This window comes from Copadichromis virginalis, linkage group LG4 (genome assembly GCF_057382275.1).
Source record: "Copadichromis virginalis isolate Kocher_CV1m ecotype Utaka linkage group LG4, C_Virginalis_male_GT1.1, whole genome shotgun sequence".
NCBI classification, from domain to species: Eukaryota; Metazoa; Chordata; class Actinopteri; order Cichliformes; family Cichlidae; genus Copadichromis; species Copadichromis virginalis.
Window position 1 is genome coordinate 21631688 of NC_140621.1, and position 27159 is coordinate 21658846.

Genomic DNA, 27159 nt, shown 5'->3' on the forward strand with positions numbered 1-27159 from the left:
TGTTGATGAAAGACTGATATTTATTCTGGTTCTTTAAAAAAAGATGATTTTCCTTTAAAAAAGAAAAGAAAACAAACAAAAATAACAACAACAAAAAAACAATGCCCCTAAGAGTAAGAGTAATGGGGGTTACAGCCAATTCAGGGACTCATATCAAAGACTTTAAGCATTGAAAATGTATTCACAGAATTAAAATAACATCTGGTTATAATATTATGAGTAAGGGTGTACAACTGTTTTTAATTTTTATTACTTATATTAAAAACTGAGCTTGAACAAAAATGACTGGACATGGCATTTCAGGATATTTGTGCTTAAAAACCCAAACAAAAGTATAGTTGATTTCTAAGGTAAATTGGGGATTAAGATTGTAAGACACGCTTTTAGAAATAATGTGATAATATATTTTCATACAAAGCACACTCGGTTCTTTTTTGGGCACTCAAATGGCACAGGATACTTGGAAAGACCTGCAACAACAACAATGGGTGTTAGGTGTGACAGAGGTGCACCTTAGACAAACTCAAATTCTGTCAACAGCACACTATGTTGTCAAAATATCACAACAGAGTCCACTGATACTACTACCAAAACAATGTTCATATAATAATATTCTTTGTGAAGAATAAACATAGATGACAGGTCAGAAAGATTGTAGGGAACAAGAAAGCAACAATTAAAAGAGCATGACAAGAAGTGTGAATGTGTCCTTGGAAAAAAAACCCAGAAACTTTAAGTTTTACAAATAAATTTATGACTAGTTGTGTTTTTCATACACAAATCCATCTTATCCTAATTCAGATATTGTTTTTAAGAAAAACACCCTCTGCTGTGGCTCTAATGTATGAAAACCTGTCAAAAACACACATATTTGTGTGTGAAAGGTTGAGATGAAAAACTATTATCTCATAATAAAAATCTTAAATCAATGGTCTGGATGACTTGTTACCTTTAAATATTTGTAGGTAAATACAATTACAGTTTTAATTGTAATTTTAGATAAAATACATTGATGTTCCTTTTAATTACAGGGGAATTACGCGTTAGTCGTGGGCTATATTATAAAGTGTTGCCATGTTTTTACCTTCTGTGATAAGTAGACTGATTTTACATGTACTGAAATGTGCTATATAATTGTCATTGTCATCTGAATGAACCATAACTAAACTCATGAAATAAAAGCATTAAAGTAGATCAAAACAATGTATGTAGAGTGATGTGAATCTCTTTCAGTTTTTCCTCCAACTTCTCTGCTAGCCTCAAGATTTAAAACATTAAAAGAGACAGATGTCTTACAGAAATAAAAATCCAGAATCACTTATGACATTCACAAAATCAAAGTCAAATGTCACCAAAGACCAAATAAAAACAACTGAAAAGGATTGAGACCAAATCGGATGTTTTCTTTGTTTTAAACAGCACTTCCTCTGGTAAGACCTGTTTGTGTCCAGGCTTCTGCAGTTACTACCTGGTCAGCAAATCTGAAACATTAAAAAAAGAGAGCAAAGGTTTGACAATAAACAATAACCAATGAACATAATATAATTTCTACATTTTAAAAATCGTAATATTGCTTGTAAAACTCCTCACACTAAAGAATACTAATGGCTATAATTAGTTTAAATGTTGAATTGCAGATTCCCCTAAAATGGACTCATTGCAGCCTCTGAGCTGATCATCATACTTTGGCTTAAAATAAATGTTAACATTGTTAAGAGCAAAAATTATTTATTTTTTGTAAAATTTTTAATATTTAATGTAATACCATTGATAACATATTAGGAGTTACCCAGTAAGAGACACTTCATCATCTGGAGTGCCTGGAAGTTCATCATAACGTTTCTTCACCATATCAAGCTCTGTTGAAACATCTGAAAAACAAATTTGAATTTTTGTGAATCAGTAATTTATAAGTTAATTTAAAAAATAGATAAATAGTTACATAGACTAAGTTATCAGGTGCAAGATTGCAAAGATAAAGAGAAAAGGACGGAAGCATTATCAAGCACTTGGAACCGATGTAATTACAGCAAAGTGTCCTGTTTACCTGGGAGTGAGCTCCCATCAGTCTTGAATGAACATTCAAAGGATTCCTTCATAGTAGTCTCCAGAATCTCAAGGATGTCTCTCTAATTTAAAAAAAAAAATTGTATTCACTTATCACAGATCAAATATTGTATTAAAGTCAAATTAAATTACATTTAGAAATTTCTCAGACTTGATTTAAAACATAAATGGAAACATAACTTTTTGTATAAGTCTATTCCAGTTAAACACAGAAAAAGCCTTCAGGTGAGCTATAACAAAATATGGTCATAATACTTCTTCATAAAACAGGACAAACCCTTAAACTGCGTAACTTCTCCAACATGGTATTTTTTGCCTGCTCAAACATGTCCTTTTTTGAGTGCACATGGTTCTTAATAGTCTCCCTCATGTTGTACAGCATGCCTTCTCCTCTAAATTCTGCAGCCTCTACAATAAGACAGAAAACTCCAATCAGATTTCTCTTGCTCAATAATGATAAATATAAATATGTGTTTTAGTGCCAAGTTGTGAATAATATTATCTCTTACTCTTGTAGCCTTCTTCCATAATGTTCTCAATTGTCTCTGTCAGACTGCTGTAGACTTTATTCTTCTGTTCCCGGATCATTCTGTTCAGTTTTGCCTTAATTTTTTCTTCCTTAGAGACAAAACATGAAATACAGATGAACGTCGTTTTAAATTACATCAAGCTATAAAACTAATTTTTCATTTTTTCCTTTTACTGTACTTTACTGTTTGAATTGATGTATAGGAAAGTTTCATCTCTTACCTCTGTCTTGAGAAATCTGAGCTGCAGTTCAGTATTTTTGTACTTTTCAATCAGAGAATCAGTGTTAAGAGAAAAAGTCTTGATGACTCCGTTGAATGCTCCACATTCTGAGTCATTTCTAAAACATGTAAACATTGTGGTTATTAATGGCAGAGTTGGCAAGTTTATATTTGAAAATTGTGATATGTTATAAATTACATATCTTGAATAATATTATGTGACTGTTTAGAACTTGTCTTTTCTTACGGGAAGGTCTCTCTGAATTTTTCATCAATGCTGTCAGTCAGGCATGAAGCCAACTTCATGTTAAGGTTAATTAGGGTCTTGTTCTTTGGTTTGTGGACGCCACCATTCTCAACAACACACTTCAGTACCCTGGGAAAAGCACCACCCTTCTTTCCCTAAAGCAAAAAAGAAAACAGAATTATTTAAATACATATTACTGTTAAATATGTAATTTTTTTGTAACTAGATTTAAAATACATACACGATTCAAGAAGTTCTTGAGTTTTTCTCCGTATGAACGTTTGGATTTCTCAACGCCATCATTAAGACATTTTTCAAAGGCCGTAATGGTCTCTTCCATTTCTTTGTTGATATTTGCAAGTTGAAGGATCATGTTTCTCTCAAGTTCTGAACACACCTCACCTTTTTTATCATCCTGAAAAATATTTGAAGGAATAAAACTATAAAAAAAAAACACTTATTATTTCTTATAGATCTATAAACTCCACTTGGCTTTAAGTCACTCTACTGTAAGTAAAACAGAACGGCAAAAATACATGAATCAATTGATCACTTAATAACCTATAAATTAATACATAAAAAAACATAATAAGAAACACAAAGACATTTGATAAATCCCAACATGTAAGAGTTGGTTTTACTTGACCTTACCACTCCTCCGGAGTTGGCTCCTTGAATCAAAGCAAGAATCCCATAAGCTCCACTCACATAGTTTACTATCTCAGAGTGACAGTCATTGAGATCTTGCAAAAATCCCTGAAGTTTGGGTATTTCTGTTAAGAAGAAATTTCAGTGCCACAGTTTGAAATTACGTACTATAATTCAAATTACATAATTCCTCTTTCAGTCAGAGCAAACTAAAACAACATGTGCATCAAGACTTCACCTACCAGTTTCTTCTGGACTTAGATGCTTCCCTTTTAGGAACTCTTTGGAGCTCACTGTGAACACTTTGAAACTGCCGTCAGTGAAGTGTTTCTGCGGAAAAATGATTTAATTTTAAAGCATCTTTGCAACTGTGGAGAGTCTGTATTATTTTCTGTCAGCCTATAAAACTCACATTAATCTTGCTTCGCATGTTGAATTCTTTCCTTACTCCATCCTTGGCTTGAATGTTTCTCATTACTATTCGATCATGGATATGAGCTCGTGAACTACAAGAAATGAGCATATCTGTACTGTTACCGTCATCACTATTATCATCACCATCATTAATTTGGGGCAGGCTGGGCGGTTTTGATTTATTCTTGGCCTTTAGGTGAAAATGTGGGAACCAAGCAGAGCTTTGCCTGACTTTTGCACACCTGTAACTCTTTGTTAACACATAGATTGTATTTAAAGACTGGCTGTGGCAATGTTTCTCTGCCTGATGGTGCTGGTACTCCAGTTTGTTGCCTTCTATTTTTAAATGTCTGGTCTGGTTAATATCCTCTCATACTTGCTAACTTGGGTTGTCAGAGCCTCACACCAAAATACTTACCTGTTCACTACAGTCTTTCCTTCCAGCCAGTCATTGAGTACTCTCTCCCAAACCACCACCTTAGGGTGGTGCTCTCCACTAAATCACCAGTTCATTGTATACATTTGTTTCATTGGAAATAAACCTATTGAGCTTCAGTTGTGCGAGTCTGCTTTGCGGGTCCAGTCATATATGATTATATGGCTTTATTTGCTTAATGTATTTATTTTGACTGTTTAAAAAAACAAACTCGCAAATATGGGAGTTTGCATGGAAAATGTACTTACAGATCATCTGAATCATCAAGAAGATCAGACTTGGTGCAGATAAAGTGAATTTGCTGACATTCGCCACCATTTTCAATCAGACTACTGACACTTTCCAGGATCTCCCAGGCTGCTTTCTCTGATGCTGCTCGATTAATTTCAGTCACAATCCACACAGTAGAACAATCTCCAAGGATCTGAAAGGAGAATAACATGTCTCAGTGCTTAATAGAAAGATGACTGTTTACAGACAACACAGTATAAGCAAAGAGCAGTAAATGTGAATTACCCCTTTCCACATCTGATCTCTGCTCTTGTTACAGAAACCATTTCCAGGAAAGTCCACAAGTGTGACATGCTGGAGAAGAGACTTGTTTGGCACCCTGACAGTCACACACTTCACTAGTGGCCAAAACCACTTTTTTCCTTCATTGCCTTCTCCTTGTTTTGAATCACTTCTTGTGTACTTGACAAATTGTGCAGAAAGTTCATTAGCCTGCAATAAATAATAAAAGCAGTGCAGTTTAATTTTAATCCTACAGTTTAAGTGCTTTACAAAAACCATTAAAAAGTCCGTGACATAAAAAAAACTTAAAGAAATTGGATCACTAAAAAAAAAAAATATATATATATTTTTTTAATCATTTTATTTTTTGCTTTTATATTAAACACAGCATGCTTATACAGATTCAACTGAGGACAATTACTACATTTAGCATTTGTGAACTTGTAAGTAAAAAAGAAAAAGGAGAAAAAAGAGGAAGAAAAAATTATAACAACATTAACTAAATAAAGAGTAAAATAAAATAAGAAAATTCGCGCAGAGCGTGAGGCATGAATTATGATCAGTTAATTAAGAATTCTAGAAATGGCTACCAAATCGTACAAAAACTCGCCAGTTTCCCCTTTCTATCAAATATTATCTGTTCCACCCTGGCCACAGACACCATCTCATTAAGCCACCTTTTAAAACACGGGGCCGAAGAAGACCGCCACTGTAAAAGAATAAGTTTCTTTGCAGTCAGCATTGTAATTATCTGTTTTTGTGAAAAGGAAAAACAGATTTGATTGATGCAAATGATCCAATTATAGCCAGTGTACCATCAAGTGGTACTTTTTTCCTAAATTGGTTTGAAAACCACGTAAAAATCTGGCTCCAAAAAGCTTTAAAGACAGGGAAATGCCAAAATAGATGTGCAAGGGAACCTTCGTCAATTTTCGATTTAAATGATCAGATTGTGTCATGTACAAGCTTCCCCTTGCGTTATATTGGATCAAGACTGAGGAGAAATTCAGGTCATGTGAAACCCTTTTTAAAACAATCAACCATTTGATAGTTTTGAGAAAGTCTCTAATTATCATTCAAAACCAAAATGAAAATAGATTTTTGAATTATTTAAAAGTTTTTATTCTCTATTTAAATAACACTTACTACACTCTTGTTCTCAACAGCAGAAACTACTTCATGTGGGAATTTTGCATAGTTTTCAACCACTTTGCTCAGCAGTTAATTTCTAAAGAGTGATTTAAAAAGGGTAGTGTTACGTTCCCCTAAAAGGGTCCAGGCGGTGAGGGGGAAGCAACAAAAAGTGTCCAGGTCAGAAAAAGGAGTCAAGGAGGCAAAAGGGTTAAGTTAAAGAGTTTTATTAAAGTAGCTCAACTAAAAGAGACGGACAAGCCGCTATCACCATTTAAGAAAAACAAACAAAACTCAGGCGTTGGTCAATAAAGTAAAACGTAAGCCAAAAAGAGAGCAGCTCACTAGCTGAAAACCACCAAAACACAGCTCACTAGCTGCAAACACCACAAACACTCAGCTCACTAGCTGTAACCACACTACTGGCACTCTGGCCCAGAGCTCACCTTTCCCTGGGCTTAAATACTTTTAATTACTGATGTGAGTCAGCTGTGTAACAGGGAAAGGTGGCACCTCAGGCAGAAGAGGTGGTGGGACACACCCACACAGGCACCTTCAGGAGGAGGCCCTGCTAAGGCCGTAACAGGTAGTTAGGTTAGAACAGGGAACTGATCACTGTTGTGTGAAGAGGTAAAGGTTCTTAGACAGACAGACAGACCACTAGATCTGTTTTTGGTGTTTTGTGTTTTTTGGACTTTTGGATCTATGCTGCATTCTGTTTTCAGAAGTGAGATGTGTTTCCAATTTGTAATCTTTTGTCAATTTGGTCAGTTCCCTTTTGTGTCCAAGTTGTCCTAGTTTCACCTGTGTCCCCTTCCCAGCATCCCCAGTGTGTCCCCCTGTCTGTTATAGTAGTAATATGAGTTTGTCTTACTGATTCACATCTCAAAATCTTTCGCCTGGATTGGAGAAATTCTGGAATTTCTTTGAAATATTTGTTCTCCATGAGGTTTTCAGAGGACTTTTCTTTCCATTCTTCTCCATAAAGTGCTGACAGCTTTTCAACAGCATCACGATAATCATCATCGTCTTCCTTGTCCTGATCTTCATTATTGTCAAGAAACTGACAAAATGACCACAACTCATCTTTCCACTCCTACAAAAATAGATGACAAGCCATTTATTGGAGGAATGTACCCAGCCTTAAGCTCCAAGAACTGCACTATAACAAATGATTTAGTTTTAAGTACAAATCAAACTTTGAGAATTCATTTTACCTCCTTTGTGATGAACTCAATTTCTGCTTCATACTTTGTGCTACGTGTGTTGGCTTCCACTTTGATCATGACTGAGGTGCAGGCATTGATGCTTCCTGAGGGTAAAAGATTCTTCTCTTCAATGATGGCATTTATCAAAGAGATCTTTCCAGCCCCAGTTTTACCAATGACACCAACCAGCTCCCTCTTGTCTGTCTCCAAATCACTGATCTTTTTCCTGTTGAACAAGATTTTAAAGATGGGTTAATTGATTCAGTCATGAAAACATTTTTAAGCATGCTTCAAAAGGTTTAAAAGAGAGTTTTGTTATTTTTAATAGTAATGACTACTAGGTATTTCAGTTTTATAGACTCGCTCCACTAATTGTTTACTGTATGTTGTTTTGATCTACACCTTCTTTTTTGTGTCAGCTAAAGTGAAAATGTTTCCTTCAAGAGTTGGTACATACCAGGAACAGGAAAAAAAATGTAGCTAAGTCACCAAAACTTCCTAAAAATGTCAGTCTTTGTTGGTCTTAACTTGGAAAGTTTTAGTTTACTACCGAATCATTCCGTCATCTATAATTGTGCAGCTGTAAGTCAAAAGTATGATGTAAAAATAACTAAACAAAGAACCAACACGTCAAACAGACTGACACAAGAAACTAACTGGTGACTATTGAACCAAAAGGGTTCATGTTCATGATGGCACTGTTGTCTCACACCACCATTTGGTTGGGGGCCTTTTTGTTTTGAGTTTACGTGTTCTCTCTGTGTTTGCCTCTGTTCTCTCCAGGTACTTTGGCTTTCTCCAACAGTCCAAAGACGTGCAGTTAGTGCATTTAGGTTAATACATTTTAAATCCTCATCAATGTAGTTACTCATTCCTGTGACTGTATCTTGGTGTAACCAGTGTGACTTCCATAAAGTTTGTTTGGACTGAATCATTTTAATTGTTCTGATCATGTGAATATACTGCTTATTTTTGCGTGTGTCAAGACTCTTGAAAAGGGACCATCTTCTCTGTGTGACTCAATTACACATAACTAGCAGTTTTTGAGGATGTTTTACAGATATTTTCTGCATTTTTGGTTTCTTCAAACACAATCTCTCTTTGATCTGTTTGTGAAACTGTCACATGATCAGGAGTGGAACCAGGCCCATACATTACAAAATATGAAAAAACTTAATACTCACTTTAAGAAATCACCGAGTTTGTCTTGGTCATTTAGTCTTTCATGTACAAATGTCATGATGCTTTTCACATCAGACAGTATGATTGATTCTGTGGACAAAGAAAGGAAAAAACTATTTAAAACAAATACCGTATTTTCGCAACTATAAGGTGCACATAAAAAAGTCTTAGATTTTCTTTAAAAAGTGCGGCGCGCCCTATAGTGCAGTGCGCCCTGTGTGTTGTAAGGAGGACGTAGTAGAGAACACCATGAGAACGCTAGAGGGTGAAGTGTGGGCGTTGATCGTATATACACCGGGACAATTGCACATACCTGTATAAAAGGACAGGTATGTGCATTATGTGGAACATCGTTGTTTTAACAACCCTGAAAATGGCAAAGAGACACGCTTACGAAGCACAGTTTAAACTGAAGGCCATCAGCTACGCGGAGGAACATGGAAATCGAGCAGCCGCGAGAGAATTTAAGATTAATGAATCGATGGTTCGCAAGTGGAGGAAGCTGGAAAACAAGCTCCGACAGGTCAAGAAGACGCAGCAGAGTTTCCGCGGACATAAGGCGAAGTGGCCCGAGTTGGAGGAAAGACTCGAGCGTTGGATCATCGAGCAAAGAACGAGTGGGAGAAGCGTTTCGACGGTCACCATTCGACTAAAAGCAGTTTCGCTAGCAGAAGAAATGAAAATTGAACATTTCCGAGGAGGTCCGTCTTGGTGCTTTCGTTTCATGAAACGGTGCCATTTTTCCATCCGGACCAGGACTACGGTAGCGCAGCAACTTCCAGCAGATTATAATGAAAAGCTGGCCATCTTCCGCTCCTACTGCAGCAAACACATCGCCGACAAACACATCCAGCCCAGCCACATCACTAACATGGACGAGGTGCCGCTCACTTTCGACATCCCGGTGAGTCACACTGTGGAGAAGAAGGGGACCAGCACGGTAGCGATACGCACAACGGGGCACGAAAAGTCTTCTTTTACTGTTGTGCTTGGCTGCCATGCTAATGTACAGAAACTGCCACCTATGGTGATTTTTAAGCGAAAGACTTTGCCTAAAGAGAAGTTTCCAGCAGGAATCATCATTAAGGCAAATGAAAAGAGCTGGATGGATGAGGAAATGATGAAAGACTGGCTGAAGGAGGTGTATGTAAGGAGACCAGGTGGTTTTTTCCACGCATCACCATCGCTCTTAATCTGTGACTCTATGCGTGCCCATCTCACAGCCGATGTGAAAAAACAAGTGAAACAAATGAACTGTGAGCTTGCTGTCATTCCGGGAGGCCTGACAAAGGAACTCCAACCGCTGGACATCGGTGTGAACCGGCCGTTCAAAGTAAGGCTGCGAGCGGCCTGGGAGCGATGGATGACCGATGGAGACCACAGTTTCACCAAGAGTGGAAGGCAGCGCCGGGCGAGTTACGCCACAATTTGCGAATGGATTGTAGATGCTTGGGCTAACATGTCTGCTGGCACTGTTGTTCGAGCTTTCGCAAAAGCCGGCATCATTTCCGAGGAGCCGCACGGCACGGAAAGTGACTCTGACAGTGAAGAAAGTGAACCTGGCATGTTTGATGGAGATTTAGCGCAGCTGTTCAATTCAGACACAGAGGATGAGGACTTCCATGGGTTTGATTGATGACAATTACCGGTAATAAAAATGTGAGTTCCAAACTCAGTTTTGCTCCCGCTTTATTTTTAAACACGCATAATTGTATGCGCCCTATAATCAGGTGCGCCTTATGTGTGTGTTAAATACAGTAATGGCACACATAACTGAGACTGCGCCTTTTAGTAAGGTGCGTCTTATAGTCGTGAAAATACAGTATTTAGTCTGGCATGTACAAATGTCATGATGCTTTTCACATCAGACAGTATGACTGGTTCTGTTGGCATAAATGTAAAGAACTATTTCGAAGGAATTATAGACTAGAATAACCAGAAAATGTAAATTCTCATGTTTAACAAGAAAGCAAACCTGCGTGAATTAGAGAATATCAGGACCATAATGTGACCACTTACCAATCAACCCTAATATACCATGCAACATGTGACTGTTAAATTTTGACAAAAGCCCAAAGAAAAAGTAACTTCTAGCATCAAAGATGTTCGACAAATTGTGCTGCACAAAGGTTTAACCCTTAAACTGTGACACTGTTTAGTAAGAAACCTAAATACCTTCAAATCCTGGCATAGACAGACGTTGTCGCTTAGCTGGTGACTGCAACCTGATGGTGTCACTTTGAAGGTCTGATTTTCTCTTTCCTGATTGGATAAAAACAACAACAAAAAATAAGAACAAAAAAACGGTTTTCTCTCAGCACTTAAAGTTATTCTTAGTAAAGTTATGTAGATTGCAAAAAATATTTGTGCCTTTAAAACACAGAATAATATGAGATGCAATAAATACGATGCATGTGTCTCACCTGTATCACTTGTGGATGGCAAGACCTGAGGATGAATATGAGTTATACAGGAAATTATTACTATTTGTATTGGTATTGTTCTTTAACAAAATTTAAAGGACACTAACATATAAGTTTTACAATCAACAAACTTAAATGCAGTTATTTTTTATTAACCAGCAGACTGATGAAAAATAAATTACAATAACCTTTTTCTTACTAAATATCAGTGATCCGACGAGATAGTTGTTTTACATAATTAAGTCCCAGTCCCAATGGAGCTTTACTTTGTCTCAAGCAGTTGGCTCATATGTCTGAAATTCAGTATAACCCTTACCTGAACCACATCAGCTGCTTCTTCATGCTCCTGTTCACACTGCAGATAAAAAGTGCAAAGCAGTGTTTAATATTAACCTCTTAAACATGTATTAAAATTGTATTTGTCGTATGGACATTCAATCTGAAGGAGAAAAAAATGTTTTAAACTGACTTGAAAAGAAATGACTGTTTCCTGATTTGAGTTTTGTTCTTCCTGCCACAATCAAAACAACTCAAATTATATTAGTTAAGAATTAATAAAATTACTCTACAAATAATTACTGCCAGTGAGATGCTGTCAAACACCAGTGGGTCGCTGGTGTTCGCTCTCTGCGGTAAACTATCACTTCTTGTTCCAACACACAGTGATGCTTTTATGTAGCTTATCTGCGTAGCCAATTTAATTAAAAACTTATAACTTACATCAAGGTGTAATCTTCACACAGTCTGTGTATTCACTCACAGTATTCACTCACTTTGTCTTCAGGGGTTCACTAGCTTAGCTTGGCCATAGCCAACTCATTAGAGGCATGGCCTTTTCACCTGTCCCTCCTGCGCTTTCCTGCTCATTGTGTCAGATGTGGAGGCCAGGATCACAGAATTGTAGACTCTGCTTCGAAACCTTAAAAATCCCATAGTTATCCAGGCCTCTTTAGCCCGTGCAGCTAAAGGTAGCGTAGGTCCCGTTAGCTCCCTCTGGGAGATTGTCCTGAGCGGTAGTGATGTTCGATTCGTGAACGAATCGTTCAATACTCGAGAATCACTTTACTGACTCGTGAATCATGAGTCACAATCCCAACTGACTCACTGACTCATCCCTGTTGCTGTTAGCAAGCTAATTCCATTAGTAGAAATATATCTAGCTTATAATTAAAATTGTGTGGGGAAAAAACAACAGCCAGTTTCTTAACAAAAGCATTTCTGCTCTGAACTGGAAGAAAAAACCTTGAGTAGAAACCTCACATCAAGAAAATAGCTCCTTGGTTCACTGTAGCATCGCTCAGCTAACATGCTAACAGCACATTTGAGTTACTCACCCCCTCCATTCCTGTGCTGAATCATAGCATAAGCGAATCACTCAGGACTCACTAATCCCATTCCTTGCTGTGCTGAATCGTAGCACTGAATGGTAAAGCTCTGAATGGTTTAGGACCAAAATACATCAGTGACCTCCTGACCCAGTATGAACCTTCCAGATCCCTCAGGTCATCTGGATCCGGTCTTTTATCAGTTCCCAGAGTCAGAACCAGACACGGAGAAGCTGCATTCAGCTTTTATCAGAATCAGAATCAGAATACTTTATTGATCCCTGGGGGAAATTATTTTTTGTTACAGTGCTCCATTATAATTATAATGGAGCACTGTAACAAAAAATAATTTCCCAACATTTTCCAACATTAAGACAAGACAGACAATACACTAACTAAGAATAGTACAATATATACATATATATACATACATACATAAGTCACTCATAAATAAATAGCTGGAAAAGAAACATGTGTAGTTGTAGCAGTAACCAGTGTGTTAAGTGGATGCGTTGTACAGGGAGATGGCCACAGGCAGGAAAGATTTCCTGTGTCGTTCAGTGGTGCTTTTCGGTAATCTCAGTCTCTCACTGAACGTGCTCCTGTGACTGACCAGCATGTCATGGAGTGGGTGGGAGGTGTTATCCAACATTGTCTTTATCTTGGACAGCATCTGCCTCTCCGACACCACCTTGAGGGAGTCCAGCTCCATCCCCACAACATTGCTGGCCTTACGGATCAGTTTATTGAGTCTGTTGGCATCTGCGACCCTTTATGCTCCTTATATCTGGAACAAACTCCCAGAAAACCTCCGATCAGCTGAAACACTCAGTTTATTTAAATCCAGGTTGAAGACTCACCTATTCTCAGCTGCATTTGAATAAAGCACCAAATCCACACTTTTAAGCTTAAATTTCAAAACTTACATTAACTACTGATTTTATCTACCGTTCTGGTTTTATCTGTTTTGATTTTATATACTGTTTTGTTTGTTTGTTTGTTTGTTTGTTAAGTGGGTTTAGAGCTCTGGGTAGCTCCCCAGCCGGGTCTAGACTGGGTCTAGAGAGTATTTTAAATTCAGGGAATTTAAAATAGAAAGTAGCTCGTCCACAGAAGGACTGGTAGCTCCCCTTACGATAAGGGTTCAGATCGCGCGAACAGGTGTGAATGAATGTGTGTGTTTAGTTAGTTTGTTTGCTTGTTTTAATCAATTTTAAATCATGCTTTTTATTTGTTTTTGTTTCTAATGTCTCTGTAAAGCACTTTGAATCACCTTGTTGTTGAATTGTGCTATACAAATAAATTTGCCTTGCCTTGCCTTGCCTAGAGTAAGCGAATCACTCAGGACTCACCCCCTCCCTCCTGGCTCACAGCTCAAACGAGTTGAACGAATCACTGACTCACTCACCCCCTCCCTTCCTGTGCTGAATCGTAGCATAGAGGAATCACTCACTCACCCCCTCCCTCCCGATTCGCAAATTCTTTTTCTTCTTGGTTAGCAACCAACATTAAGGTACATTAGCGCTCGTGCTTCATAAGACACACTCACCCCTCCCTCTCGGTTATCAGCTGTTGAAACTCAGAGCGTGTTACCTTGGAAGAGTCACCTTCACCGAAGACGAAGTCCGATAGTCTGACTGACGCAGTATAACATTCAGTCTACACTTTGTTTTTTTTGAAAAGATCATAAGCAGACTTAAGGAAAAAATATATGAACTCAGTTCCACCACTATTAAAAAAATAAAAATGCTCAGACTCGCATTCTGCTGCTGCAATAATGTAAGTTAAATAATTAGAAATTCGCTATTTCACTAAATTATTTAGATAAGAAAATATATATGTGACATGTTTGAGGAAAATACTAATGACAAAAACCCCCCCAGAAAATTCTAAAGGTGTTTTTGTTTTTTTCCACGTGTATGGGGCAAGGGGGCGGTACTACGGTGTTGTTTGCCGGCAATGCGAGTTAAGTCGCAGGGTGGTCAGGCTTGTGTGACTGGGGCCTTGCTTTGACTCAGGTCACCTTAGTGTATATTTATGAAGAATGAAGGCATGCTGCTTCATTATCTGATTTCCAATAACCCTTACCTGATCCAAATCAGCTGTTGCTATCACTATGTAGCAGGGTGTGGTTTTTGCAGGGTGACACAATAGGACTTTCATGAATTTCCCCCATGCACATTAGTGGTGTGAGATACTGCTGGATTTGGTATTCCTTTTATACTAAGTAAATAAAGGCCCAGTATCAACGATTCTGATACAGATACTAATGCTTTTTAATAATTATGGTGGATGGTGGATCAAACTGCTAAATCAGAAAGAATTTTCATGACCTGTAAGTGTTTGGGGGATTTTCTTTTCTTTGGATTATTAATTAAAACCAAGGACAGAAAACATATAATGAGAAGTCTGTATCACATCTACTTGTAGTTTAAATATAGTAACTGCACAGTATCCCTTTTACAGTTAACACAAAGGGGTTATGATATATTCGGGATATTTGTTTCAATTACAATAAATGTTATTATGACACTTGAAAGCAGCAGCACTTAGATAGAGGTTGCCCTTAGGTTGCCTCTTTGATGATTCTAGGAGTAACAAAGAAACAGAAACCAGTATCCCAAAAAGTTAATTCTGTTCATCTGGACTGTTTTCAGTGGGAGAAACGTTTCATCGCTCATCCAAGTGACTTCTTCAGTCTCAGCTAACTGCAGGTTTCCCCAACCTTATAAACATTTGCACTTTATATAGTTGGGAAAACTTGGGATTTACTTACCTGGATGATTGAGCATGTATCAAGACAGAAACTAATTTCAATCTCATTATGCTCCTATTTATCAATATCAAAACAAACTTTGGCATCTATGTTTTGGTTTGATCCGCCCACCACCAGGGCCATGCAGAGATGTTTAAAGGGGTGCTCAAAGTTAAAAACAGGCACATAGAGCCAGGCTGAACAACAACACACATTCTTTAAGAATCTAATACGGAATCGCATCATACTATATCACTGTTTTACCTGATGGGGTACAATGTTGCTGTTGAGGAGTTTCTGCTGATCCTGCTCCTGATAGTGCAGGAGGAACGGGCTGTGTTGAGCTGCTACTGGAGACTGTAAAAAGTCCATAGGAGAGATGGTAGCTGATTAAACAAGTGCTATGAGATAATAATAAAAAGATTGGTGAAAGTGCCATGTCAGCAACCATAAGGCAACAAAACTGTGAGAAACAAACTAGACTATGAATCACTCTTTGCCTCTCTTCTTCCTCCCATCTCCTCATCTCATTTATCACTCTCCACTTGCTGTCCATCTGAGGCACAATTTACTATTGCAATAAACTATTATTTAATTATCCACACTTAAAAACTCATCCATCTATTCTATAATAAAACAATAAGAGAAAAATGTTATAGAACCAAAGCATTGCAAGTGTGTTTATCATTGTTTTATACTGGAATACCTCTGCAATGCAACAACTGGTACATGTGTTCTTGTGACCTGTGCTGTTTTTTTTATTCCAGCCAGAGAGGGATCCACTGCATTTAGCCTCAAAAAGCTCCCTTTGTCACTGTTTCCTTACAGGGCATGTCTGGACAATGTCATATCATGAGTAAAAATGATAAAAAAATCTATATACATAAAATATGCACACATACATACAGGTACACAGGCACATACAGTGATATTATATACCTTCTCCAGAATACTGCATATATCCTACTATGGCCACATGTTTGCATCATGGTCCTGATCAAGAATCCTTACTGTTTATTCCTAGCGCTCTAATAATAAAGTAATTAAAATAAAAAAAAATTAAGTAATAAATATATAATAAAGTATTTATGATGATTCAGTTTGTTTGACTATCTACTCTGTGCAGGCAGAAAGCCTATTAAATGCTTAAACTGTAGAGATACAATAATGTTGCTGCTGTAAAATCAGCATTTTGTCATATTTGAAATATAAATCTAATATATTCCGTTTAATATCTTTTCTTTAAAACAGTGTTTTTCCATAATACTGTAATTATAATGAACCATAATTATGTGGACATGTATATTAGATAGTTTTTAGTAAAATATAAGCCCTCCAGAAAGGCAGGGAAACGCCCTGTAACTTACTTTAATACAAAACACGTTCCCTAAAACGGTGGACAGAGCTACAGACCCATGACAGCGTTACCCAGTTAGCTGGTGGCTAAAACCAGCACTACTTGTGCAGTTATTAAAAGGACAGGTAATGTTTGTCTCGCTGTTACACACACAGCACGCTCATTTGTTTCAATTCGTCAGTTGTCACAAGACAGTTTACCAACGTGTATAAAATAAGCTAATACTGCTGTGTGCTGTAGACTAAAGAGTACGCTGTACACCTACTTACTGGCTTTTGTTGCATCAGTCTCCTACAGCTCTGCACCGCTCAGACGGCAAAAAATGCGCGTGCTCTTTGCGAGTTCGTTCCCGGTTCGTAACCAGCGTGCTCTGCCATCAAGGGCGATCATTGGTTAATGGTAGTCATGTGACTGATGGAAACCACATCCTTTTACCTAGCAAAACTATGATTAATAGTTAAATATTATTGTTGAGGGGAACAGACAGGACTCCACACGCACACAAAAATAAACAAAAAACAGTAATAAAAATAAAAACTAAATAAAAATTATACTCAAGAAAAGGGCACTTGGGGCACCCATCAGGAAAGGGGCAGGTGCTCAAGCCCCCCCCCTCGCACGTGCCTGCCCACCACTAATACACACATCTAACCTTCACCAACTCCTCCAACAATGAGTAGTCTGCGTGCAACCCCAATTCCCTATCGTACAATCCCTTGGCACCTTACCTGCTGCACCTCCATGGCGTCCTCCTGGCATTCCTGTTGAAAATGTCCCAGGCCCCCACACTGCTCACGCACCTGTCCCTGTGTCTGTGCATCCACCAATGAGCCAGGTACAGCGCCTGTCGCTGCCAGGACCTGGGGATAGAAAGCAGAGAGGAAATGGTTGTTGGAGCGTAGCCAGTGGTCCTCGATGGTCAGTGTCACTGGCACAGGCACGGAAAGTTTGCTCCTTGGGGCCAGTAGGGTACCAAAAAGTGATCATCTGCCAAAAAGGGGTTTCCAGCATTTGTCAAAAAGTTTACTGCAGGAATTTAAGCTGTTATAAATTACTTGTTGACTTAGAATCTGTCAAAAATATTGCTCATGATGAATATCAAGTAACTTCAAATCAGGGTAAAACGTAATTGACAATAACAATGTTTTTTTCAAGAGAGAGCTAGCCAAGAGGGCATCAGAAATATAACATCACAGTTCTATAATCAAAAAGAACTGGATTGATGACAATATGGGTACAAATACGCATAAAGCCATAAAGATACTTGGAAGACAGATCATTTCTTTATTTTATATACAACCCCTTCATAAACCCTGTTGACTAAAGTGTATTTACTAACATAAGTAAAGATATTAGACTTAAAAAACCAAAACATCAAAAATCACTCTTTTGCAGATGCTCACCTCCCCTGGCTGCGATCTTCTGGGGTTTTCCGTCCGCGCCGCCAGGTGTTCTTCAGCCAGCCTCACTGCCACCTGCAGATTGGGTGGCTTGCGACACTTGACCCAGTCCGCCATTTCCCTTGGGAGCCCCTCCACAAACTGCTCCAGAACGACAGCCTCCAGCAGCTGCGCCTCCCCACTGCCAGGATGCAGCCACCTCCCCGCGTCATACCGCAGCTGCTGGGCAAAAGCCGAAGGCCCTTCTTGTGGTCCCATGCGGCAACCACGGAAGCGGCGACGATGGTCTTCTGGAGAGAGTTCCAGGTGGAGCGGATTCGCAGCGGCCCCAGACTGAGGCAAAAGGTTTAGTATTATCTGCGTCTGCCGCTGGTGCAGTACTGCCTGCTGCTGCTGTAGTACTGCCTGCTGCTGCTGCAAGTCTGCCATGTCGGCCAACATTTGAGCCAGTGCGCGAACTTGCTGTAGATTCTGTGGGTTTGACATGTCGTAGCGGCAAGCTGGGCACCACTGTATCACTCTGTTACTGATCTCTGTTATGACACACACAAGGAGACAGTTCTGCGTCACGTTTCACTAATAGTTTTTATTTAGTTCACAACTCGAAGCCACTCGTTTCACACCGTGGCAGGCATCAGCTCTTTCTCCCAGCCTCCCCTGCCGCTGTCACCTGAACTCGCTCTACCCCTCACCTGATGCTAAACCACAACCTGCCACAAAATGATATGTTGAAATTTAATGTAATTAAACTTCCTGACGGACAGGAAGCAGCATGTGAGGCTGGGAAAGAATGTCTCGGACTCCCGGACCATCAGCACCGGCTCCCCTCAGGGCTGTGTTCTTTCTCCTCTGCTCTTCTCCCTGTACACAAACTGCTGCACCTCCACCCACCAGTCTGTCAAGCTAATCAAGTTTGCAGATGACACCACCGTTATTGGACTCATCTCGGACGGGGATGAATCTGCCTACAGGAGGGAGGTTGAACGTCTGGTGTCCTGGTGCAGCCACAACAACCTGGTGCTGAATGCCCAGAAGACAGTGGAGATTATTGTGGACTTCAGGAGGCACACAGCTCCACTCCCCCCCATCATCCTGTCTGACACCCCCATCACCTCTGTGGACTCATTCCGCTTCCTGGGTACCACCATCACCCAGGACCTGAAGTGGGAGCCCACCATCACTTCCGTCATCAAGAAAGCCCAGCAGAGGATGTACTTCCTGAGGCAGCTGAAGAAATTCAACCTGCCAACACGGACGATGATGCAATTCTACACTGCAATCATCGAGTCCATCCTCACCTCCTCCATCACCGTGTGGTACGCTGGAGCCACTATCAGGGACAAACAGAGACTGCAGCGTGTTGTGCGCTCTGCTGAGAAGGTGATTGGCTGCAGACTCCCATCTCTGCAGGACCTGTACACCTCCAGGACACTGGGGCGTGCAGCTCGGATCTCAGCTGACCCTTCTCACCCTGGACACAGTCTGTTTGACCTGCTCCCCTCAGGCAGGAGGCTCCGGTCCATTCGCACCAGAACCTCTCGCCATAAGAACAGTTTCTTCCCCTCTGCTGTCGGACACATGAACAATAACCGTATGACTGTTCCCACCACTAACACATGACCCTACGCTGTGTTCACTGCATCATTCCATGTTTAGCACTGATCACCACCTGCACTCATGTATATATCATGTATATATCTATCTACTTAGCATTTTTAATTCTTATTCTTATTTTATATTTTTATGACAGTATGTTTGCACTGAAGCACCGCAGCAATTTCCTTATGTTGTAAACCTGCTCAACATTTGGCAATAAACCCTTTCTGATTCTGATTCTGATTCTGAATTAGCGCACCATAAAAGTTCTAAAACAAACTCACCTGTATGTATTAACGTAAGTGACACTTTTCAGATGAAAGATAAGAAATAACAAATTAATTTCACTCTGGGTCCAGCCAGGCATGGACTGGGACAAAAAATCCGCCCGGGCATTTTGACTAGAGACCGGCCCACCAGGTTATATAGGAAAAACCACAAAGCCTTTGAATGAAAACAAACACTGTTGTCACTGTGATGTACACTGTCTTGTTGGTATATATGTATCAATCTAATAAACTTAAACCTACACCATCCTCCCTATTCTGGTATTCGAAACAGTACTTAATGGAAATATTAAACAACCTAACTAATAGGGTTGACAAATCCTACCCCCCCCCCCCCCAAAAAAAAACAAAAATAGGGAACCACCCCCCACCCTCTGCCTCGTGATGCTTAATTGACATAATCGTCTTTAATTTAATGCACATGTAAAAACAAATGGACAGAAATCAATTATTAACACACTACAATAATGAAATAATAATTTCTTCAACATAATTGTAGACTGCACAGATGATACCTTCAGAAAGGAAAAACTACCATAGCTTAGAGTATATATTAGACTTAATATTTACTAGATACAATAATGGATTTTTATACATTTTACATCAAATGAAAACTTTGTTTGTAAGATTCAGATAATTATTTATTAAAAACCAGACATTTTAAATGAGAATTTCCCGGTTAATGCCCTACGTGGCCCCCCGGCAAAACTTAGCTAGATCCGCCCCTGCACAGTTACCAGCTGTCAGCTACATAAAAAAGGATCCTGGTGTTATTTGTCTCTCAGAAACAGTTCATAACTTCCCTTCAACTCATTCATGTCACCTAAAAGGTAAACCTGTTTCTCCATCACCTGTTCAGCTCTGATGATTCAGTAAGGACATTTCCTGGTTTCATCTTCATGTTTCCCTCTCACCACATATCCAAACTGATATCATGACCAGCAGCTTTTACAGCTGTGTTTGCAGCAAACATCAGCTGATACTAGAAAGTAATATTGAATCAATTCTAACAACAGCTGATCAAGCTTAAACTTGCTGCTATTGTTTAGTTCAACATCCGCTGGTTTCCTCTTTCTGGCACAAAGTGGGCAAGCGAGAGAGACGGGACAGAAAAGACGATCAGCTGATCATTGATCAGTTTCATGACTGAAGTGCCAAACAGGAGAGGGAGAGAGAGAAGGAGAGAAGAAGAGGCAGCTGTGCAGCATAAAGACGCAGAATAACTCCAGCTTTCTGTCTTTTTTTTATTCTAGCTGAAGTACGGGACAAATCGTGTTCCTTTTCACCTCAGTACCATTTTCTTATATTTGTCTGCAATAAGACTGCTTTCGGAGCCATTGCCCAAGCAAGGGGGAGGGTGCATCTGACCACCTCGCCTGTAATTGGTCCAGCCCAGAGTTTATCATGACACTTTGCCCAATCCATGAACTTTCATTGTTTATACCGTTACAGAACAAAACAAAACAAACAAACAAACAACCATCTGCCCACCAAAAAACGAAAAATCACCGCCTACTGGGCAAATGCCCGGTATGCCCAATGGCCAGTCCAGCTATGGTCAGAAACCAAGTAAAACCTGGTCTGCCGATCAGGGAATGAGAAAAGCAGGAAGGGCTGACGAGAGTGGCTGGATGTTTGTCAAATGTAGAAACTGTCTTGGTTCATTGTTGTCTGTATGTCAAAGTTCAAATGAGTTAAAGGGGTCAAGTAGAAAAAGAAAAAAAAACAAAAAAACTTTGCAAAAATGAATAATAATAAATTAAATAAAAATAACAAAGAAGAAAAAGTTACATCACTTACAACAGCAACAATGAGTTTGGTGAGGTGCTGTTTCAACTTATTCAGATTATTCTCATGTACTATTTCATCAGAAACACACATTGTTGACAAAGCAGAACAAGAGGATCTGACTATCCTTCTTCCTTCTTCTTCTGACAATAAGAGAAGTAAATAAAAAAAATGCAGAGAGGCACACACTGGAACAGGGTGAAAAGAAAAATCTAGCTAAAAGCAAAAGACCAAAAACAAAACTGAGACTCGGTTTTTGCAAAAAGGTGTAGTTGACTGTTTGGCAAAAGGCAAGTGAAAGTGGATCTCTACATATAACACAACGCTAAACCTAGACAGAGTAAAGTGGGTGTGCAGGGAAAAGCAGAACTCAGAAAACAAAAAAGGGGGTGGGGGAGATGAAGAAGTGGTGTTGATGCATGACTATCCTTCTTCCAGAGCTGTTTAGATAGATAGGCATAGTCAAAAGATGCTTATATTTAACTCTGTGACGATTAAACACATAAAATATGTAATAAAATAGCCTTGTCCAGATAACAGAAAAATAACTGCTATGGAAAGTCACACGTAAAGCAAGGTCAGGAAGCCTGCTGGAGGCAAAAAGTGTCATGTTCTTAATGAAAGAGTACGACAATAAGACTCACTTTCAGTTTCTGATAAAAAGGAAATGAAACTGAACTAAAGATTAAATCCTGCCATCTTTCCATTTACAGGTTTTCATACACAAATCTCCCTAATGCAAAACTTCCCAAAACCTAAATGCATTCACCAAATTGTTTCTGGTTTTCTTTATTACCAGTGTTGGGGAGTAACGGAATACATGTACCGGCGTTACGTCTTTTAAATGTTATACCTCTGAAAACAGTCGTTTATTGCAATGAAAGTCAACATAAACATTTCACATTCTGTACTGCTCAATGTCACAGAGTGGAAGGAAAAGATAAATAATAAACCAAAATAATAAAGCGCTAACTGTGTATACATATATATATATATATATATATATACTGTCATGATCCTGGGCCATGTTGGCCCAGTATTCTTAGTTCTCATGTGTCTTTGTATTCAGTTCCCTGTTTAGGCTCCGTTTCCTGAGTTGCCCTGTTGTGGTGTTCCCTGAGTGCTTTCCCTTTTTGACTCTCACCTCCTGTGTGCCCCTATGTGTATTCATGAGCCCTCGTCCCCTTTCGTGTTTATTCCGTGTCTCCCCTGCCCGTTATGTTGGTGTTCTACTCGTGCTCTCTCTCCTCCTGTCTGAACCTCTGTACTTCCTGTTTCACCTCGCCCGTCTCCCGTCAGTGTTGTGTTCACTCCTGCCATGTCTCGTGATTATTATCAGTGTCACCTGTGTTCCCCATGTGCTCCCACTCCGCTCGTTAACCCTTGGTGTATTTATGTCTGCGTCTCCCTCAGTTCTGTGTCGCGTTCTCCCTCATGTTGTGTGGATCTTCCTGTGTCTTCCTGCGAGTGTTAGTTTACTTTTTCCCAGTTAGTTCTGTATTTCCTGTATTCTGCCGTGCCAGCATTAAAGCTGTGTTCTTTAAGTTTATCCCCGTGTCTGTGAGTCTGCATCTTGGGTCCTTCTCCTGCCTGCCACACAACGAATCATGACAGAAGAACGCGACCACGACATGGACCCAGCAGTTCACAACCCCTCCGCTGAGCTCCGTGAGGACCTAATTTACACGGTGGAATATGACTGTCAGGAGTGGTTGACGCTGCCAAGGGGAGGATACCGGGAGATCTTAGCCAGCCGTCTACAGCGGATGGTGTCCGGACTCCCCTGGTTATTCGGCGCGCTACACCCCCGCATCCAGGACTTCCTCGTCTCCACCGTAGGCATCCGCCCGGAGCAGCCGCTCCAGTATGAAGAGCCGGAGGATGTTCAGCCCGGTCCGCTGGAGGATTCGCGGCCCGGCTCATCTCCTCCCCCTTCTCGGCGAAAACGGCGTTCACGCCGCCGTCGCGCCAGTACTGCTAAGCGGGCTGCACCTGTGGGAGAGAGTGACTGTGCGTCACACTCTCAGCCCAAGTTTTCTGATCCCGGACTTCATAACTTTTCCACCACTGTGAGTAACTGTTTTGCCCGCCAGTGTGTTGCCTGAATCGGATAACTCCGCCACTGTGTGTTTGGACTCTAGAGACACTATACAGCGAGGCACCTCAGTTTCGGATTATTCACCCGTAGCTCTCACTAGTGATCTTTGCATTTCTGAGCCATCAGATTCTTGTAATGCTCGCAGTGTTTCCTTTGATTTAGCCAGTATGAATGTTTCACCTGTAGAGTTAGCTGAACCAAAGACTGCTATCCTACACCAGACTCACCCACATACTGCTACCAGCATTGCAGCTCCGCAGAACTGTTTTACTCAGCCTTTGGATTCTGAGGTTTCCCAGTCCCAGAAACACATACCCCCTGAACCCGTGTGTTCTATAGCTGATGCTCCTTCTAGTGACTGTTTCACATTCCAGCCTGTTTTGTCTTTAGACATTTCTGATGTTTCCCAGCCAACTCCTCAACCAGCCTTTGCTTTCGCAGCTCCTCAAAGAGTTACTGAGACCTGTGTTGCTGAGCCAGCCATCTTAACGTCTACGCCTAGCGTTCTGCCCGAGCCAGGTGACACAGAGACTAGTAGCCATTCCTCTGCTATGAACAGTTTTATCTTTAAACCAGCTCTTGTGTCTGTGACTCCCAGTGTGATTCCTTCAGTTTCTCAGGCTGTGGGTTTTTCTGTGCCACAACTCGAAAGTGCTAGCTCGGATGCTACCTGTGTAACCTCACCTTCTCTCGTGCCTGCTAAGCAAGAGACTGTTTCTGTTTTTCCTCGTGGACTCCTTGAAACTGTGTATTCAATGCCTGCTAAGGTTAAGAGCCGCAAGGCTCCATTCGCTATACATAGACTGGCAAGCGATCTTGGTTTGAGCACTGCAGAGCTGTTTGCACAGGTTAAATTTTCTGTTCCCCGGTCATGTCAGTTCAACTCTGTGCGCCACACTTTTCAGCCAGGTTTCATGGACTCTATGTGCACTTCGTCTCAGGCTACATCCCATACAACTGTGTGTAGTGTTGTCTCACATTCAGGTTGTCCAGACGCTGCTTGTGTGAGTTCTCCTGTACCTGTGGCTGCTCCTAGACTCACTCATTCTAAAACTGCTAATTATGACATGGACAACTTAAGTACAGCAGAGCTGCTAGAACCAGCCGACCATGAGTCGCAGTTTGCTGACACTGTGTTTGGCTCCAACTTAGTTCACCCAGTGACTGTTACTGTTCCTGTGCTTCGCTCTCCACCTCCAGTTCCTGTAACCAGGGCAGCGCGGGCCCAGCTTTCCCTTGCTCCCGTATCAGTTCCTCGGGAGAGGGTGGCTGAGGTCCAGCTGGTCCCTGCTTCTGTCCCCAGTCTGGCAAAGGCTCCGTTCATCCCGGCACCCGTACCTGCTCCTCGGGTGGGGTTGATGGACACCCAGCCTTTGCCTGCTCCTGTTCCGGTTCCCCGGGTGAGGTCAGCCGTGACCCTGCCGACTCCTGCACCCGTCTCAGTTCCTCGGGTGGGAGCGACAGAGGTCCAGCTAGCTCCTGCACCTACACCGGCCCGCAGGGTAAAGGCAGCCAGAGCCCAGCTTGTCCCTACACCCGTATCTGTTTCTCGGGTGGGGATGGCTGATGTTCGGCCAGGCCCAGCACCCATCCGTATGTATGTATGTATGTATGTATGTATGTATGTATGTATGTATGTATGTATGTATGTATGTATGTATGTATGTATGTATGTATACACTCAACAAAAATATAAACGCAACACCTTTGTTACTGCTCCCATTCCCCATGGGATGGACGTAGAGACCTAAAATTCATTCCAGATACACAATATAACCATCCCTCCCAAACAGTGGTCACAAATCAGTCCAAATGTGTGGTAGTGGGCACATCTGCCATATTGAGATAATCCATCCCACCTCACAGGTGTGCCACATCAGGATGCTGATCTGACATCATGAGTAGTGCACAGGTGTACCTCAGACTGCCCACAACAAAAGGCCACCCTGGAATGTGCAGTTTTGTCTCACAGCAAAATGCCACAGATGCCACAAGCAATGAGCGAGCGTGCAATTGGCATGCTGACAGCAGGAATGTCAACCAGATCTGTCGCCCGTGCATTGAATGTTCATTTCTCAACCATAAGCCGTCTCCACAGGTGTTTCAGAGAATATGGCAGCACATCCAACCGGCCTCACAACCGCAGACCTCGTGTAACCACACCAGCCCAGGACCTCCACATCCAGCAGGTTCACCTCCAAGATCGTCTGAGACCAGCCACCCAGACAGCTGCTGGAACAATTGGTTTGCACAACCAAACAATTTCTGCAAAAACTGTCAGAAACCGTCTCAGGGACGCTCAACTGCATGCCCGTGGTCCTCATCGGGGTCTTGACCTGACTCCAGCTCGTCGCCGTAACAGACTTGTGTGGGCAAATGCTCACATTCGATGGCGTCTGGCACGTTGGAGAGGTGTGCGCTTCACGGATGAATCATGGTTCACATTGTTCAGGGCAGATGGCAGCTGAGAATGTCCCAGTTCTTGCATGGCCAGCATACTCACCGGACATGTCACCCATTGAGCATGTTCGGGATGTGCTTGACCGGCGTATACGACAGCGTGTACCAGTTCCCACGAATATCCAACAACCTCGCACAGCCATTGAAGTGGAGTGGACCAACATTCCACAGGCGACAATTGACAATCTGATAGACTCCATGCGACGATGTGTTGCACTGCATGAGGCAAATGGTGGTCACACCAGATACTGACCGGTTCTGGGTCCCCAGACCCCCAATAGCGCAAAAAACTGCACATTCCAGGGTGGCCTTTTGTTGTGGGCAGTCTGAGGTACACCTGTGCACTACTCATGATGTCAGATCAGCATCCTGATGTGGCACACCTGTGAGGTGGGATGGATTATCTCAATATGGCAGATGTGCCCACTACCACACATTTGGACTGATTTGTAACCACTGTTTGGGAGGGATGGTTATATTGTGTATCTGGAATGAATTTTAGGTCTCTACGTCCATCCCATGGGGAATGGGAGCAGTAACAAAGGTGTTGCGTTTATATTTTTGTTGAGTGTATATATATATATATATATATATATATATATGTATGTGTGTGTGTGTGTATATATATATATATATATATATATATATATACACACACATATATATATCTGAGCACGTTTCCTCACAAAATGGATGATGATAGCCACCTTTCTAGCTTCTGTCGTTTTCTTAACGGCCATTATATAGTACAAAACTGAGGCTTAAAATTACTTTGTCTGTCTACTAAAAAAAACTATAATAAAATGCTTCAAGTTTGTTAGGATAAATTGAAATATTTAACCAGACAGTGCTGCTTTACAGATTTGACATTTGTGACCAACTTTAATGCATATAAAATCAGAGACACTGATATTAAATTCAGATTAAAAATTCAAACTGCTCACCTTTTGTTGAAAGTAATGCTGGAAAAGGCTGCTGAGGGAGATGTGAAGTAAGCAGTGGGACACAAACAGGACACATTAATTATTATTATTTAAGTCATCCTTTGCTTTGCTCCTGCTAAATAGCTTTGATA

At 40.7% G+C, this 27159-nt stretch overlaps 1 protein-coding gene across 1 annotated transcript; it reads right to left on the bottom strand.

The window, feature by feature from the left end:
• On the bottom strand, positions 1-27159 carry LOC146711368 (nuclear GTPase SLIP-GC-like). The gene is made up of 23 exons (XM_085454200.1): positions 27029-27159; positions 17859-18388; positions 17184-17315; positions 15363-15455; positions 11335-11373; positions 11019-11043; positions 10771-10857; positions 8598-8685; positions 7423-7639; positions 7080-7301; positions 5078-5284; positions 4810-4985; positions 4124-4217; positions 3954-4041; positions 3715-3836; positions 3305-3478; positions 3064-3218; positions 2818-2935; positions 2577-2685; positions 2345-2475; positions 2048-2129; positions 1790-1871; positions 1-1481 (listed from the first exon to the last, which is right to left on the bottom strand). The coding sequence occupies exons 1-23, from the start codon at positions 27102-27104 to the stop codon at positions 1412-1414; spliced, it is 3117 nt and encodes a 1038-aa protein (XP_085310326.1). The 5' UTR covers positions 27105-27159; the 3' UTR covers positions 1-1411.